The 17,357-nt window shown below is 42.1% G+C and overlaps 1 protein-coding gene across 8 annotated transcripts in view; it reads right to left on the bottom strand.

Annotated features, from left to right (window-relative positions):
• Nucleotides 1-217: 217 nt before the first annotated feature.
• Nucleotides 218-17,357, bottom strand: part of ctps1b (CTP synthase 1b) — a 112,020-nt gene continuing 94,880 nt past the window's right edge. For 5 of the 8 annotated variants that reach the window (XM_061674252.1, XM_061674250.1, XM_061674253.1 and 2 more), the window contains 10 exons: nucleotides 15,001-15,133; nucleotides 14,835-14,923; nucleotides 12,170-12,264; nucleotides 10,744-10,806; nucleotides 10,610-10,653; nucleotides 8,862-8,958; nucleotides 8,714-8,769; nucleotides 8,456-8,552; nucleotides 2,091-2,235; nucleotides 219-2,012 (listed from right to left, as the gene is read on the bottom strand). In XM_061674252.1, coding sequence (XP_061530236.1) covers nucleotides 1,934-2,012; nucleotides 2,091-2,235; nucleotides 8,456-8,552; nucleotides 8,714-8,769; nucleotides 8,862-8,958; nucleotides 10,610-10,653; nucleotides 10,744-10,806; nucleotides 12,170-12,264; nucleotides 14,835-14,923; nucleotides 15,001-15,133 — 898 coding nt within the window. In that variant the 3' untranslated portion in view covers nucleotides 219-1,933. Of the gene's footprint in view, nucleotides 2,013-2,090; nucleotides 2,236-8,455; nucleotides 8,553-8,713; nucleotides 8,770-8,861; nucleotides 8,959-10,609; nucleotides 10,654-10,743; nucleotides 10,807-12,169; nucleotides 12,265-14,834; nucleotides 14,924-15,000; nucleotides 15,134-17,357 lie in introns of all 8 variants that reach the window. The other 3 variants (XM_061674251.1, XM_061674248.1, XM_061674255.1) reach the window with 2 other exon arrangements.

Below are 17,357 nucleotides of genomic sequence, written 5' to 3'. Positions count from 1 at the left end.
TGGCCGGAGGGCCAGCTCGAGGAAGGGTTCTGGTCATCCCAAACATCTTCCATTTAAGGATTATGGAGGCCACTGTGCTCTTAGGAACCTTAAGTGCAGCAGAATTTTTTTTTGTAACCTTGGCCAGATCTGTGCCTTGCTACAATTCTGTCTCTGAGCTCTTCAGTCAGGTCCTTTGACCTCATGATTCTCATTTGCTCTGACATGCACTATGAACTGTAAGGTCTTATATAGACAGGTGTGTGGCTTTCCTAATCAAGTCTAGTCAGTATGATCAAACACAGCTGGACTCCAACGAAGGTGTAGAACCATCTCAATGATGATTAGAAGAAATGGACAGTGTAAATATAAATATATGAGTGTCACAGCAAAGGGTCTGAATACTTATGGCTGTGTGATATCAGTTTTTCTTTTTTAATAAATCTGCAAAAATTTCAACAATTTTGTTTTTTTCTGTCAATATGGGGTGCTGTGTACATTGAGGGAAAAAAAAAACTTTAATTCTTTTAGCAAATGGCAGCAATATAACAAAGAATGAAACATTTAAGGGGGTCTGAATACTTTCAGTACCGACTGTACCTACACATCAAATATGAATCATATTTTGTTAATTTTAACCATTTACTTGAATTAACTCAAAACAGGCGGCCCGGTGATCCACTGGTTAGCACATCTACCGCGCAGTTCTGAGGACCCAGGTTCAAGTCCGGCCTCGCCTGTGTGGAGTTAGCATGTTTTCCCCGTGCCTGCGTGGGTTTTCTCCGGGTACTCCGGTTTCCTCCCACATCCCAAAAACAGGCACAGTAGGTTAATTGAAGACTCTAAATTTCCCGTAGGTGTGACTGTGAGTGCGAACGGTTGGTTGGTTGTTTATATGTGCCCTGGATTAACTGGCGACCAGTTCAGGGTGTACCCCACCTCTTGCCCAGAGTCAGCTAGGATGGGCTCCAGCATGCCCGCAACCCTAATTAGGATAAGTGGTACGGGAAATGAATGAATGAATAATTAAAAAACTGTATGCACTTCTAAGAGAGAGGACCTTTCCAACATCAATGATACTTACAGCAGCTAACACAAAGGTGTCAAAATTTACAGCATGCTTTGAATGGGGAAGAGTAACACCATCTGATGGACACGTAAAAATCATCAGTAGTCAAAATCTAAATCTTTAGGATTACGTTAGTTTATGCTAAGAAATGGGGGCTCAAAAATTGCATTTACAATGTAACAACTTTTTGTGTAATTTAGCAATATTAGGCTGAATTAAGGAGGAGAGATGACAATTACATTCAGCATTCAGTATGAATGACAATTACATTCATACATTCAGCAAGATGGGACAAAATTGGGTGATTTACAGGCTAAGAAGTGAAAGGTTGGTGAAAGAGAAATGAACATTATGCTGAGGCCGTTTATTTTATCAAGGCAGAGGTGACAAAACGAAATCTGAAGTATTGTTTTTGCATTTATACACGTCTGGAATTTCATAAAGGTTTGCAAAAGGCATGTCAGTGATAATAAAGGAAGATAACATTTGTATATACAGTACACTCAATGTCAATGTAAAAATCATTGATATGTACATAAAACTGCATGTCGTAGAAATACTGCAATAGGTTGCAATAGACACACTCGTCTTTGACCTCAATTGTATTAAATGTAAAATAATTCATTTATGTAAAACTTTTAAAGCTAAATGCGTAATAAACTACGCTTTCGATCCATCCCAGAGATAAAACACTATGCTGCTTGTCATACACAATAACCAGATCTTTTCCCAAAAAAAAAATATTTTTCTTGCTTTAGACATCCCTCAAAGCTTTATCCATTCACCGAAAAGTATAAATAATCAACAGTATATTTTACCCATTAGGCTGAAAACACGTTTTGAGTGGCACTTTGTCTAATAGTTGACACAGGGGCGGCCCAAGCCTCACGACAAGGACGGGAGTTTGAGCTCGGCGATGTCGACGTCGGGAGAGCTGCCTCCGCTGCGGTCGCTGTATGTGTCCCTGCAAAATGGGAGAAACGGCGTTACCGCCGCAAGACTAACGCACTCATGGAGATAAGTGGGTTTCTGTGCTGGTTACCGTGGAGACAGGCGGCAGCCCTTTGCCAGGTAGCTCTGGAGTTTGCCAGCAGAAGCCAACAGGAGGCCAAAGTAGGGCGGCGAAGGTTTGATAGGCCTGGAGGTGAACTCGGGATGATACTGAACTCCGATAAAGTAGCAGTGGTCTGAAAAGAACACACCGCAGCGTTATTTGATCTCAAACCTTCGTTACTACCACTTATTCGTTTACTCCATCGCAGATTCCTGTGTGTCTACTGGGGGTGCGGAAGGTTTCCGTTGAGAATTTAACAATACTACTATTAACGATAGTGTTTATCTATTCGGTACTTTAACAGTATTCTTATCTGTACTTTTTTTGTAGGAGGGGGGGGGGGCAAACAAATTCACAGTGCTTTGTTGTTTTTTTAAATAAGTTATCTCTCAACTGCAACAACAATGTAAAATAAAAACAATGATTTACAGAATTTAACAAATCACTATTATGTAGACCATTAGATAAACCAGGGGAAATCAACTAAAATGTAAAAAGATCCAGATTGAAAACATTTCGTGAAGCAAAAGTCCAGAAGATCATATCGTGTTTATTAATTGTGTAGCCTAGTCGTTATATCTGCATCAGCTTGTAATCAATACCTGAGACAAATCGAATTAATTCAATACAATTTAAAACCTTTTGGCATTTATTTTTGTCAAGTTACAGAAATAAACATATGTATGACTGCTGATATGTACCTGTAATTTGTGAGGTCCATCTCATTATCATCATTATGTTTTGTTTAATCGTATTTTTCTAAAATGCTTTAATTTGAATCCCATTAAAAATAAAATTAATTTAACAAATCCCCTTAGGTGTGACTGTGAGTGCAAATGGTTGTTTGTTTGTATGTGCCCTGCGATTGTCTGGCAACCAGTTCAGGGTGTACCCCGCCTCCTGCCCGATGACAGCTGGGATAGGCTCCAGCACGCCCGCGACCCTAGTGAGGAGAAGCGGCTCAGAAAATGGATGGATGGAATTATTAAAAAAAATGAACAGTTTTAGAGGTTACGTTTGTCCAAAACCTTAGATTTTTTTAAAGGTGCAACAATCAATCGCTTTATCGACAACAAATCAAATACAAATTTAAATCAAATTAATCCAATAACGACTTGATAATCGATTAATCCTTCAGAGACCTTGTTGAACTTAAAATTGTCCAAATCCTCAAAATTTCAGCCTCTCAACAGTAAATAATGATTTGATTTATAATAATAATACAGCAGTAATATTTATAATATTAATAACAACAATAAAGTAGACTGATTATCTTTGTGCAAATAGTGAACAATTCATCAAACGAAGAGGCTTCAAGCTGTTTATTGCAACTCCCAGTTGAACTTTACTGTCCAACTAAACAAAATTAAACGTGTATTTAAAACAACCGCAAAAATGTGCTGTAAAGACCGTTAGGCTAATGCTAACAAATAATGGGAAATACAGAAACAAAAAGCATTGATGTTGCAATGTTATTCATCCTTTAAGCAATGGATATTTGAACGCAACACCTGTAGACAGATTATATAAAAATACTCACAGGCATGTATTCTGCAGAGGAACTAATATTACTGCAGTTTACAGAGGAGCTGAGATGTCTCCATGTCTATTAGTTTGTCTGTATTATACTGCCTCCAGGTGGGCAAAGCATGGAGACCAGAAAATGCACCCATTCAATGTCCATTGAATTGCCACAAAAAATGGTTCAATTTATTTACAATCCATTTAATTTTGCTATTACTGTATATTTTTACAAATTACAATATCATATGTAAAAAAACGACAATATTTTATAAAAAAATTAAGGCTCAAACAGATTAATGGGATTTCCATATATTTCAATGGGGAAAGAGGATTTGATATATATATTTTTTTCCCTTTTACACCTGTCCTGTTCAGTTGCATGGCCATGCAGAATGGTGGATCCGTATGCCTTTTGTGCTGAATCAGTTTTGCTGTGCAACAGGGGAGTTTGAAATACTCGTGCTAATTTCTTTTTTTAATTATTATGATGTTTATTGAAAATCCAGCCGGACAGAAAAGGGTTTTAGGGGACAGACAGAGGGACAGAACGGACATGGGGAATAGGGGTGTGAACCTCAGCAGAAAAATAGTAGACAGTCTAGATATTTGACTAGAAGTAACATTACAACAGTGAAATTGTGTTCGTATTTGTGGATGGGGGAACACACCCGGTGAGGACACATGCAACAACTAACCAATAGGACAAGATGAAAGAGGACAGAAAAAGACAGGACAGGATGTGGGAAATGAGCAAGCCAATGCTACTGATGAATGGTGCCGGTGGGATGCTTTTATCGTGCGGAAACACTTGTGAGAACCTGTGAGTTGGTATCTCAATATAACCTGTTATTGTTAGTTGTCCCAGCATAAGCAATTCAAGCGGATAGCATGTCTATGAAACTTATTCGTGAAGCAACACCATATCACATGCATTTTAGTCAACTGGTGTATGGAGTTGCTAACCGACACATTGAGGAAGACTGCCCCTCCCCACAGAGTTGTGTAGGAGATTAAAATCAAGGGTACAGTACCTAGAAATTGTCCAAAAAGCACTGAATTCCTTGCTTCCATTTCCAACATCCTATCTTTGCAAAGTGGCACTTTCAGCAATTACTGTGACCAAAACAAAATTCTGAATTTAAAACTCTTATCTCAAAGCACCAAAAGTGAGGGAAGAAAATTCATTTTAGGCCATAGCCCTGTCTACCAGAAAAGTAGTGCTTTTCTGCTATAGTGTGGCATCTATGAGCGAGATGGGGATGGGACGTCAATTACTCGCAGTGTTTTGTAATTTGCGACAGGGTTTACTTAGTCCCTAACTGTATTCAATAGCCAAAGTAAAAGGACACACCTGAGCAAGCATGTGCCAAGCTTTTTGCTCACCAAAAATGAGTAGGTTCAAACAAAAGGTGCTATGTTCCAAGTTCGTTATCTAATCCAGGTGTAAATACCTGGGAATAAAAGCTGAAATATTCATATTTGTGCAACAATATTTCATATCATATTGACTAATTAAAAAAATACTAGACTTTACACCGATCTGATCGGCGTTATCGATATCGGCCGACAATTAGCATTTTATGCTGATCGGCTTTCATGACATAAGTCGCCGATCCGATCAATGACGTCATCGATCGGCTGTGCACAAGACATTTAACCCCGCGTCTTCGTCTCGCATGAATCCAAAAGCTAGTTTATTTTTAGCCTCGGCACGTGTCTTGTTGCGCAGTACTGTAACCATCTGACGGCCTATAAAGTTTTTTCAATCTTGTCGGTGAAAAAACACATCGTCGGTGTGGGACTGTTTGCGGTGTCTCAGACAAACAGCACGTAAGTTATTTGCAGTCTGCGCACAACTGAAGTACATTCGTGGACAATGCCATTTAAATGCTTCAACATAAATTTGATCGATCACCTGAAAAATGTACGAGAGGAGCATGCCGCGTACAAGCAACGCAGCGTGGGGGGGAGAAAAGTGTCAAACGGACTCAAACTCTGGACAACACCCGTCCATATAGCAGTGTACAGTGAGGAAGTTAGGGTGAGCATGTCGTCAACAGTATTTTATTAAAGTAATTTAATTGCAGTAAAGTAATTTAATTACAGTAAGTTAGCACCCATTATTTTTATCATGTAATGTTGATCGGACTTAAACTTATGTCGGTGGCCAATCCTTGAATGCCCCATAGAGGTCATTGATGTTTTAACTTTTGTCTGAAATGCTAGAGAATAATTTGAGCTGACAGGCTCTAGCACACCTGCAACCCTTGAGAGGATAAGATGTACATAAAACGGATGGATGGATGAATGGATGCAGTATACAGTACACAAGTATATACAATAAATGAACAAGTCATGTAAATAGACACATTGCTCCATCTTGTGATCGGATCGGTGTTTTTTTTAAACTTGCTGATCGGTGATCGGCCCCAAAAATCCTGATCGTGTAAAGCCTAAAAAATACCAGTACATTTGATTTTCCATCTCTCAGCTTCACAATTGTTTGTTTTTTCATCCATAGACAACTCTGGATTTCATGTTGGGTACACCCCTAACTAGTATACAGAGCATTGACATTCAGTGCTATTTGTTGTTTGAATAATCAATCTATAGTAATAGGATACGCTTAAGCAACACAACCCGCCAGTCACAGATTCCATTTGTTTTCCTCCACATTAAAAAAGAACAAAAAAAAGGTGGGTTCAAATCATCAAGAGTCATCTGGTTTATCGAGTGGAGAAGTTAGTGAAAACAAAAAAATGGTCAAAAATATATATATATTTTTTTGCCAATGTGGAGATATTAATGTTATAAACAGAAAAAATGAATATGCTCTAAATACAAACCAAAATAAATCGATGTGACAGACTACAAAAAGAAGCAACTAAAAATCAAAACCTTCCCTGTGGGATACAATAATAATAAAAAAATAGGGCCAATAAAATACTAACGAGGAGACAAAAATACTGGTATTGCAGAAATAAACACTAAGGGGATGCAATAATATTGTACATGGACACCAATAAGACATAACAAATTGTCGCCACCCTGTGCCTAACATTAGTGTTTAAACTGGAGGCGTGTTAGTGAATCTTTTAACAAGCTTCTGCGTGAGCCAAGGACAAAGCCATTAAATGTTGTGGCACAAGCATTTAACACTGTGAAAAACTCCTTTTTGCATTGCTGGCCTTGAGGGAAGTCTGCAGTCTCACAGCTTTATCTGATAACAAGAAGCGCTGAGTGAACTATACCCTCACATCAGTGAGCAGCAGACAGCCCACCCAGTTGCTTTCCTCATCCTGGCTGGGGATTTCAACCATGGTGACCCCAAGACTGTTCACTTTCCTTTCCAACAAGGGGAAACAACACTGAACAATATTTTTACCCCCCTGAGAGGAGTCTACAAGACTCTTCCCTTGCCCCACCTCAGTGCCTCAGACCACCTCACTGTAATGCTAAAGCCAGCTTACAGACCACTGGTTAAAGTCACCCAAGTAGTTACGAAACCGGTACGACTGTAGCCAGAAGGGTCCCTAGTGGAACTTCAAGACTGTTTTGCCACAAGTGACTGGACAATGTTCAAACAGGATGCAACGTACAACTCCATCACTGACGTTCAGGAGTACACAAAGACTGCGACTGGCTACATCAGCAAGTGCATAGATGATGTCACCACCACTAAGTCCATCACTGTTAATGCTAATCAGAAGCCATGGCTGACGGCGGAGGTCTACTGAAGGTCCGCAACGCTGCTTTCAGATCTCGAGATGAGGAGGGCCTGAGGACAGGTAGGGCCAATCTGTCTCGTGGCATCAGGGAGGCCAAAAGGGAGTACTCCAGGAGGATCGCCCACTGCTTCAGTAACAGCAGTGACACCAGGAGTCTCTGGCGAGGTATTCAGACCATTACGGACTACAAACCCTCACCACAGACCTGTGACAGCTCCACCTCCCTGCTAAATGAGCTTAACAACTTATTTGCTCGCTTTAAGGCACACAACAGCACACAAGTCTCCACCCCCTCCTGGTGACCAGGTGCTGTCACTGACCCGGGACAGCGTGAGAAGATCTCTCGGCAGGATCAACGCACGTAAAGCCCCGGGCCCAGATAACATACCAGGTCGTGTTCTGAGGGACTGTGCAGCTGAACTCACAGATGTCTTCATGGACATCTTCAACACCTCCTTGAGTCAGGCTGTTGTCCCTATGTGCTTCAAACCCACCACCATCATCCCGGTCCCAAAGAAGTAGTCTACCTCCAGCTTGGATGACTTCCGTCCTGTAGCACTCGCTTCCATCCTGATGAAGTGCTCCGAGCGGCTAGTCATGCACCACATCAAGTCCTCCCTCCTCCCCTTCTTGGACCCCTTCTAGTTTGCATATTGGTCCAACCGGTCAACTGATGATGCCATCTTCACCACCACTCTGCCCTCACACACCCAGACTCTAAGGACTCATATGTCAGAATGCTGTTCATAGACTTCAGCTCAGCATTCAATACCATCATCCCCAAACAAATGATTCACAAACTGGACCAGCTGGGGTTCAACACTTCGATGTGCAACTGGACTTTCTGACAGGGAGACCCCAGGGACCATCCTGGGCTAGGGCTTAGCAACAAGATATGCCAAAGTTAGCATGCGTCTTTCTTTTTGTCATTTGTATCCTTAAATATTACAATACTACATGATAATCTTCAACTAAGGCCTATTAAAAAATGTCAAGAACAAGTCGTGTGGAAACGGGGCATTTTAAGAGTCGTAGTCCAACCACGATTGATTTATTCAATCGATTAAGGAGTGTGTGTTTCAGTGATTGTGATTATCTCACCCTCCAACTGAATGATCTCCATCCGCTCCCCCGCCACGTCCTGGCCGACAAACTGAAGCCCTTTCTCTTCAAAGTGGTGCTGGAGCTCAGGGTTAACCTGGAGCGAGGGGAGAGCAAATCATCTTCGTAAAGAGCAAGTCAAAGAGTTTGCCGTTCAATACCGCCAGACTAGATCTGGACTGAGAGATTAAAATGGGGTTGATTGAAGAGGGCCTTAGCTTCTGATCATCTATTTATCTTTGAGGGCTAGTGTCTCACCTCAAATCTGTGTCTGTGCCGCTCATCAACGTGGTCCACGTCTCCATAAAGTTTTCCTACAAGGGTGAATGAAAAGACCAATTCATCAAAACTGAAGTGGCTTGAAATAAGAGTATAACGATCACAAAGGTCCCGAGTCCGCACATACTCAGCACACTGTTTTGGGATTTGAAGATGGTTCGCCTCTGGCCAAGCCTCATTGTGCCTCCCATCTGGCCCGGGTTGTGCTCTGGCATGTCGATCACCTGCACAGAACAAACAATTGCATTGAAACCTATGCGCTGTACCTTAAATCAATCACAATTAAACCTGTAAGCAGAGACGAAGGAGCCTTTGCACTCATTTTTGCTGGTTAACTGTCGATGATCAAACTTCGACGCCATGCCCAGCCTACATTCGATAGCGTAGGGGGGGGAGAACAAACGCAATTTAGCTTGGCACATTTGTCTAGAATACCTGCTTCTGATTGGGACTCATTTGGGCGAATTTCCTGACAAGAGCATGCCAATTTACGAGCATTGGTAAAACAGCTGCTTCAAAACCAAAATGGCCGAACTCATGTTCATTTTCATGCACGTCTTTGAGACTTTCTGGTGCGTCTTTCTGAGGGTGCTACTGAATAGGTTTTGTGCGCTTGTGTTCAAGACCCCTAAAATACATTCTTACCATAATATCCGCACGGGCAAAAATATTGTGTGTTCTCTGGCATTTGGAGTCCCCCAAAAGGCAATTATTTTGTCTGAAGAATCATGTTTTGAAGAGGACCTACGCACACCCTCGTACTCGGGCCTTAATTATGGACCCAGAGGGTATCTGTGGGCTTAAGGAAGACAAATTTAGGTCTTTTAGGACCCACTTTAAACCCACAAAGACCTTATACATACAGAATGTGACCAATTAAAAACAGCTTAAAGGCAAAATAATGTATACATTAAAACTAGTACCCCCTGCTGTAAAACAGAATGATTACTGACAGTGCTCTTGAAATTTTTGGCACATTTGTTCTGTCTTTGGAATTTTAAGGACTTTTAAACAATTTATTTAAGAACTGTTTTAATTTTGTAAACTCAAATGTGAGACTTTAAGGATGCACAGAAAACCTACGAACTGGAGAAGAAATCGGTATCATGTCTTGAAGACATTGAGGCAAAACTGGAGTGCAGTATATGGCTGTGATCAGCAGAGGCACTGTAGAGTTAATCTCAACTAGTTTGCCATCTGAAGAAGAAAGCACCACAGCTATGGTAAATTAAGATACAGCCACACAGCATTAGTTTATTCAATACAACAGTGAAATCGAAACATCCATCCATCCATCCATTTTCTGAGCCGCTTCTCCTCACTTGGGTCGCGAGCGTGCTGGAGCCTATCCCAGCTATCATCGGGCAGGAGGCGGGGTACACCCTGAACTGGTTGCCAGCCAATCGCAGGGCACATAGAAACAAACAACCATTCGCACTCACATTCACACCTACGGGCAATTTTAGAGTCTCCAATTCATGCATGTTTTTGGGATGTGGGAGGAAACCGGAGTGCCAGGAGAAAACTCACGCAGACACGGGGAGAACATGCAAACGAGACACAGGCGGGGCCGGGGATTGAACCCCGGTCCTCAGAACTGTGATGCTGACGCTCTAACTACTCGGCCACCGTACCGCCAGCAGTTCATAATATTTTACCGACTCATTTCAAAATTAATTGCTCATTAATTTTTCCCCATAGTTTAATGGCCGTCCTTACAATCACAAATACAAAATAAAAGTAGAGAATAATTGACATTTATAAAGAGAAAGCATTATAGGTGGATTCAAATAAATAATTTTACTTGTTGTTGGTGTGAACATTATTACACACAAGAGGAAATAAAAGCACAGCAGTCACACAAAGACAACCTACCACCGGGTACTTGGAGTCCGGGTTGAACTCCGTGGAGTTGGCATCTGAGAAAATAAAACCAAAACGGGTCAAATTTCCGCTCAAACCAACGCCAAACAAAGGGACTCAAATGTCGATGTGTCGCAATATCTCACCTTCCCAGCCGAGAACATTGCGGGCAAACTCGCACACGGCCAGCTGCATGCCCAAACATACACCTGCATGAAAACATTTTTGCTGAAGTAGTGCAATTGAATCCAAGAGATCTCTGTCGTTTTTTTGTTTAACAACTGAAAATCTATTTCGCAGCACATTGTTCCAATTGTTTATCGCACGGTAATTTATATTATTTTAAGGGCTATAGAAATAAAACAGCTATCCAATGATGAGACAGTTGATTAGTTACACTGGCACAATTTAATAGGAGACGCAGGTATCAAAAAATCTACCTTCACAAAGAATAATGCTCAGTGTTGATTAACAAAGTCCAATGAGTATCAATTCAACATAATTGTAGTTATGAATGCTACAGTCCCCTCCTTGAGCTGTCACCTTATCATGGTGGAGGGGTTTGTGTGTCCCAATGATCCTAGGAGCCAAGTTGTCTGGGCCTTTATGCCCCTGGCAGGGTCACCCATGGCAAACAGGCCCTAGGTGAGGGACCAGACAAAGCACAGCTCCAAAAAGCCCTATGATGACAAAGAATTCAGGACGACGTTTTCCATTGCCCGGGCGCGGGTCACCGGGGCCCCCCTCTGGAGCCAGGCCTGGAGGTGGGGCTCAAAGGCGAGCGCCTGGTGACCGCGCCTGCACCCATGGGGCCCGGCCGGGCGCAGTCCGAAAGGGTAACGTGGGTCTCCCTTCACATGGGCTCACCACCTGTGGGAGGGAGGGGTCGGGTGCAGTGCGAGCTGGGCGGTGGCCGAAGGCGGGGCCTTGGCGATCCGATCCCCGGCTACAGAAGCTGGCTCTAGGTACGTGGAATGTCACCTCTCTGGCAGGGAAGGAGCCCGAGTTTGTGTGTGAGGTCGAGATGTTCCAACTAGATATAGTCGGACTCGCCTCCAAACACCAGTCCTCTCAAGAGGCATTGGACTCTCTTCTACTCTGGAGTTGCCCACGGTGAGAGTTGGGTGGCAATAAGTATACCCACACCTACTCAGCGCCTGTACTTTGGGGTTCACCCCGGTGGCGAGAGGGTAGCCTCCCTCCGCCTTCGGGTGGGGGGACGGGTCCTGACTGTTGTTTGTGCCTATGCACCAAACAGCAGTTCAGAGAACCCACCCTTTTTGGAGTCCTTGGAAGGGGTGCTGGAGAGCGCTCCCGCTGGGGACTCCATCGTTCTGCTGGGGGACTGCAATGCTCACATGGGCAATGACAGTGATACCTGGAAGGGCGTGATTGGGAGGAACGGCCCCCCCGATCAGAACCCAAGCGGTGTTCTGTTATTGGACTTCTGTGCTCATCACGGATTGTCCATAACAAACACCTTGTTCAAACACAAGGCTGTCCACACGTGCACCTGGCACCAAGACACCCTAGGTCGGTACATTGCTGACTGGAGACGGTTTAGTTTCTTACCTAGGAAGGGTTTATTCTGTTTTCTTGCCCAGTTTATGGCCAACATCTTGCCTTCTGTTCCTCTCACACCAAAACCACCAGGCACCAACACGCCACTGTGGTGGAAAATACAGTTAGCATTATTGATGCAACGAATTTTCAGCCACTGAAATTTTTCTACCAAAAATGGACCAAAAGAGCATTTTTGGTTTTCGTCCTGAAGACTTTTGTCGCTAAAACAAGATTGCCGAAACAGGATGTTGAAGATGCAAGCAAAAACCACAGCGAGCGCTTCTCTGGATAAACCTTGGAGGGGCCACCAACGACGAGGTTGTGTGCTCCATGGAGTCTCAGTCTTGCCGTTTAGCGGCTACGACAGTCAATGACAGTCTGCCAAAATGTCTTCGTTAGGGGTATGCAACAATAAAAAAATAAAGATACATATTTATAAATAACTTTTCCTTGATAAAATCTTGAGACATGATCAATAGACTGATAGATTAAATTCATCCATGTTTTGACAGAAAATAACAATAGCAATTAATAATTTGAGTTGCGCTGCGCTGAACCAATCGTGGTGTCAGTAGAACCATGCCAAGTTAGGTTGACACACAGTACAGGAGCAGCGAGATGCCCCCCCACGCGAAAATTTGAATTGGAAAACTTGTACATGTCTATTGTACATGTCTATAAATACATGTGTTTTATTTGTCTTACACAGTTGGATAATGTCATGTTCAACTTTTGACAGAAAAATATTTAAAAAGGATAAGAGTAACAGGGAAGAAAATAGGGATTTGTATCATATTGTGATACATATCGATATCGACTGATATGAAAAAAAACATTTTGTGATACGATTTACAGTGAGGTTCGTACACAGTCATTGTCATATATAGACTTTACACCGATCTTATCGGCCTGATTGGTATTGGCCGATAATTAGCATTTTATGCTGATCGGCTTTAATGTCATAATTCGCCGATCCGATCAATGACGTGTCAATGACGTCATTGATCGGTGTCAATGACGTCATTGATCGGTTCCGCAAAAGACATTTACTCCGCGTCACCATCGTGTACGGTATATTTGAATCCAAAAGCTAGTTTATTTTTAGACTTGTCGCATGTCTTTTGACGTAGTACTGTAAATATCTGACTGCCAATAAAGTTGTTTTTTTAAAAAAAAAACGTCGCCGGTGTGGGACGGACAACACGTAATGCGTGGATCAGACGACAAGACAAATTTGGTCTTTCACGATTGCACTATGTCAGACGACTGCAATTAAATGTTGTATTCCGATACCCCCTCTTTTACGATCACTGGGCTTTATCTTGTCAACTCAAACGTGACTGAATACACTCGTTACCATGGTGACGACAACACCATTGGATCGCGTCGTGTGTATTATAAGAACTAAATGGGGAAAAACGTGTTGGTGGTCACTGGTGCTTGGGAGAGGACATTAATTCAAGGATTACTTGAGGTATGTTACTGTACTTTTAATATAATACGGCTCGCAAGCAGGCAACAAAACGTGATGTAGCCTAGCAAGCTAGTGCTAGCACTAACGCTTGTACGTGAACATGCCGGCTGTTAGCTGTTAGAATAAATGTACATGAGTTCTCATGTTTACTCTAATCCTATTGCAAAGCATTTATTCAGCAGTATAATGTTGATTGTATCATGTAAGTTGAAGAACTGTGCCCTTATCAAAAGATAGCGGCCGGAACATTTTGCGGTCGAAGGTTAAAACAATCAACGCTGATGAAGAACACATCTGCATTATCATCTGCACAATGAGTTATACCTGATTGTTTCACGTTGCTGCTGTGTGTGCCCTTATCTCAAGATAGCAGCAGCAACGTCTGTGTAACTAGGAACCACCCTAAGGAAATAAAAAGAGAGGGCTCGGCAGAGTGTGCTCAGAGCGGTAGGAGGTTGTAACTGCGTACAACTCTGTCTGTTCTCCTTGCGAGTAAAAATAACCAGTCTCTTGTCTTCCTTCCTTGTTTATTAAATGTTCTAGGTTGTTTGAACCTGACACTAGCACTAACAGTTGTAAAGGTGTTCTGTCGAATCATGCTCTAAAGTAATGTAATTACAATTAAAAAAGTAAATTTAATTACAGTAAGTTAGGACCCATTATTTCTGTCATGTTGTAATGTGGCGTCACAGTGGGGGACTGGTTAGAGCGTCTGCCTCCCAGTTCTGAGGACCGGGGTACAATTCGCGGCACCACATGTGTGGAGTTTGCATGTTCTTCCCATGCCTGCGTGGGTTTTCTCCGGGCACTCCGGTTTCCTCCCACATCCCAAAAACATGCTTGGTGATCGGCCCCAAAAATCCTGATCGCGTAAAGCCTAGTCATAGATGCAATTTTAATAAAAATTGCCATAATAATTTCTGTGTTTCGATTTTCAGCCTTGGTTTTCTACATTTTCGGCCAAAACTTTCATTCATCACTCGTTAACATGATACGATATAGAGCTACTAAACTTTCAAGAATGCAAACAAAAAATGCTGCACCTGCATTAATAAGAACACATAAAAATTAATAGTGCATTTGTGAACAAAATTCATTATTATTATAAGCCTTATTTTAAGTACAGTAATGTGTTTGTGAGTCAGTATCTCTCTGCTGCCATCGTGTGGCTACAACAGAAACGGTGGTTTAAGCACTCACTTAGAGCTGCAGAGTTTTTGCCAAGCCTCATGATATTTCACCGGCTCGTCCTGCAAAGTGGCCGGCTCCAAGTCGGCTGAGTCTATGTACTGAAACATATGCAGACATCACGTTTAACCAACCATTATCAAACATCACAACGGACCGTTGAGAGACATTTCCATACCTTGACCTCGAGCTTGTAACTGATGGCGAGCGCAGAGTGCTCCAGGGCCTTGATGACGGATGTGTAGGAGTCTGACAGCTTTGTGTACTTGCCCACCAGGGCGATGGAAACGTGCTCTAGCAGACGGTCGGACCTGAAATGTGAATAAGAAAGGATTAACATTGCCATGGATTCAAATCAGCATGTACGTATAAAATCTCAACATTTATGGCAGATAATAAAATTCAGCTCATTTAACCATTTTCTACTCGACATACACTGGCTTTTTCCTATTTTGCCTGAAGACGTATTATACTCAAACAAATGGCTTATCTCCTCAAATAAGCTTAACACCATATCAAAGCCACTATTATAATACAGCACATATACTCTAAAGGAGAGACTATTTAGGTTGCTGAATGAAGAGAGCAGTTATTGCACAGATGTGCCTTGGATTGATTAAAATAACTGTTAAATGAGCATTTTATCTTAAAAATACACCTTGTTATTTGGCAATAAGCTACACAAAGAGCATGTTAAAGGGAACAAAGTGCCTGTTAATACTAGACTTTACACCGATTTGATCTGCTTGATCGGTATCAGCCGATAATTAGCATTTTATGCGGATCGGCTTTCATGTCATAATTCCCCTAGCCAATCAATGACGTCATCAATCGGCTCTGCAAAAGACATTTACTTCGCATCGTCAATGCGTATGAATCCAAAAGCCATTTTATTTTTAGCCTTGTCACGTGTCTTGTGGCGTAGTCCTGTAATTTATTTGACAGCCAATAAAGTTTTTCAATCTTGTTGGTGAAAAAACAAGTTATTTGCAGTCTGTGCAGAAGTGAAGTACGTCGTGGGGAACGTCATTTAAATGCGTCAACACAACAAATTTGATCGGGCACCTGAAGAATGTACACAAGGAGCATGCCACGTTGGGGGGGGGGGAGAAAAAAGAAAAGCCTAACATACACAAACTCTGGACAACACCCATCCATATTGCCAGGACAGTGAAAAAGTTAGATTAAGCATGTCATTAACAGTATTTGTTAAAGTAATTTTATTACAGTAAGTTAGCACCCATTATTTCTGTCATGTTGTAATGTTGATTTGACCTACACTTATGTCAGTGGCCAATCCTTGAATGCCCCCTAGAGGTCATTGATGTTTTAACTTTTGTCTAAAATGCAAGAGAATACTTAAACATACTCAGTATACAGTACACAAGTATATACAATCAATGATCAAGTCATGTAAATTGACACATTGCTCCATCTTGTGATTGGATTGGTTATCTTTTTTTTTTTTTTTTTTTAAACTTGCTGATCGGCCCCAAAGATCCTGATCGTGTCAAGCCTAGTTAACACAGTATCCTGATCAATCACAGAAGTGCAACATAAGAGATCTGACTCCCGCCTTCTGCAATAAATGTGCTGCTTCAATTCATGTTTTAAAAGATACATTCCGTTTCTTTCAGGACTTTTATCAAGATGTAAAATTATGGACCCGTAAAATATTTTGTACCCTCTGCAATTCATCTTGTACTTTTTCTGTTTACAGTATTTATTCTTTTTAACCTGTGATTGTCTTCTCTCATCCACTTTCTATAGCACTTGGGGCGGCGTAGCGCAGAGTGTAAGTGTACGGCGTTGTCCGCCATTTTGTCCCAGCACCATAGAGTTTCTGCTTAGCTAGTGCATAGTGCTTGTCTGTGTTTGCGCGCCGGGAGTATCTTTGCCTTTTTCCCCCTCCTTTTTTCCGACTCTCAGCAGTAATGGTAACTACAGCATCTTATTTTTTTATTTTAATGTATTTTAGTTTCTTTATACGAAGTGTTAACCTTTCCTGCTACGGTCACCTGACTGTGATCGGGAGACGCAGGGCTTAACTCCCTTCTCTCGTTGCACAGCTGAGCTGGGTGGCAGCAACAATAAAGGCACGAAGCACCAATTTGCTGCTTTAATGACTATTAGCTCCTCTGGACATTCAACATCAACGGGTCCTCCGCTAAACGCTACTCTTCTCCGGTTGCCGTCACTCCACTTGCCACTGTACACACTCGCACCTCCGTGCACTCCTTCCTCCTTCACAGTCCCGCCGGATGACGCCTGCGCAGTCCCATCTCACTCACACATCGACGCACACGCCCACACACACTGAGCTTGCTGTCACAATCACGTGGGACAATACCCATAACAGAAGTATTTCGACGTAAATTTCGACTTTAACGGTGAAATCCGATTTACGCGGAAATTCGTGTTACGTCGCCAGCGTAGGAACGGAACTCGTTCGTAAATAGAGGACTTCCTGTATCATGTTCATTCTATTTATTGAACGATAACCCGCCCTCCTCTGCCACTGATTGGCTAGCACAA

Source organism: Phycodurus eques, chromosome 4 (genome assembly GCF_024500275.1).
Source record: "Phycodurus eques isolate BA_2022a chromosome 4, UOR_Pequ_1.1, whole genome shotgun sequence".
Taxonomy (NCBI): Eukaryota; Metazoa; Chordata; class Actinopteri; order Syngnathiformes; family Syngnathidae; genus Phycodurus; species Phycodurus eques.
Note: the sequence above shows the minus strand (reverse complement) of the source record. Positions and strands in the feature narration are given on the sequence as shown.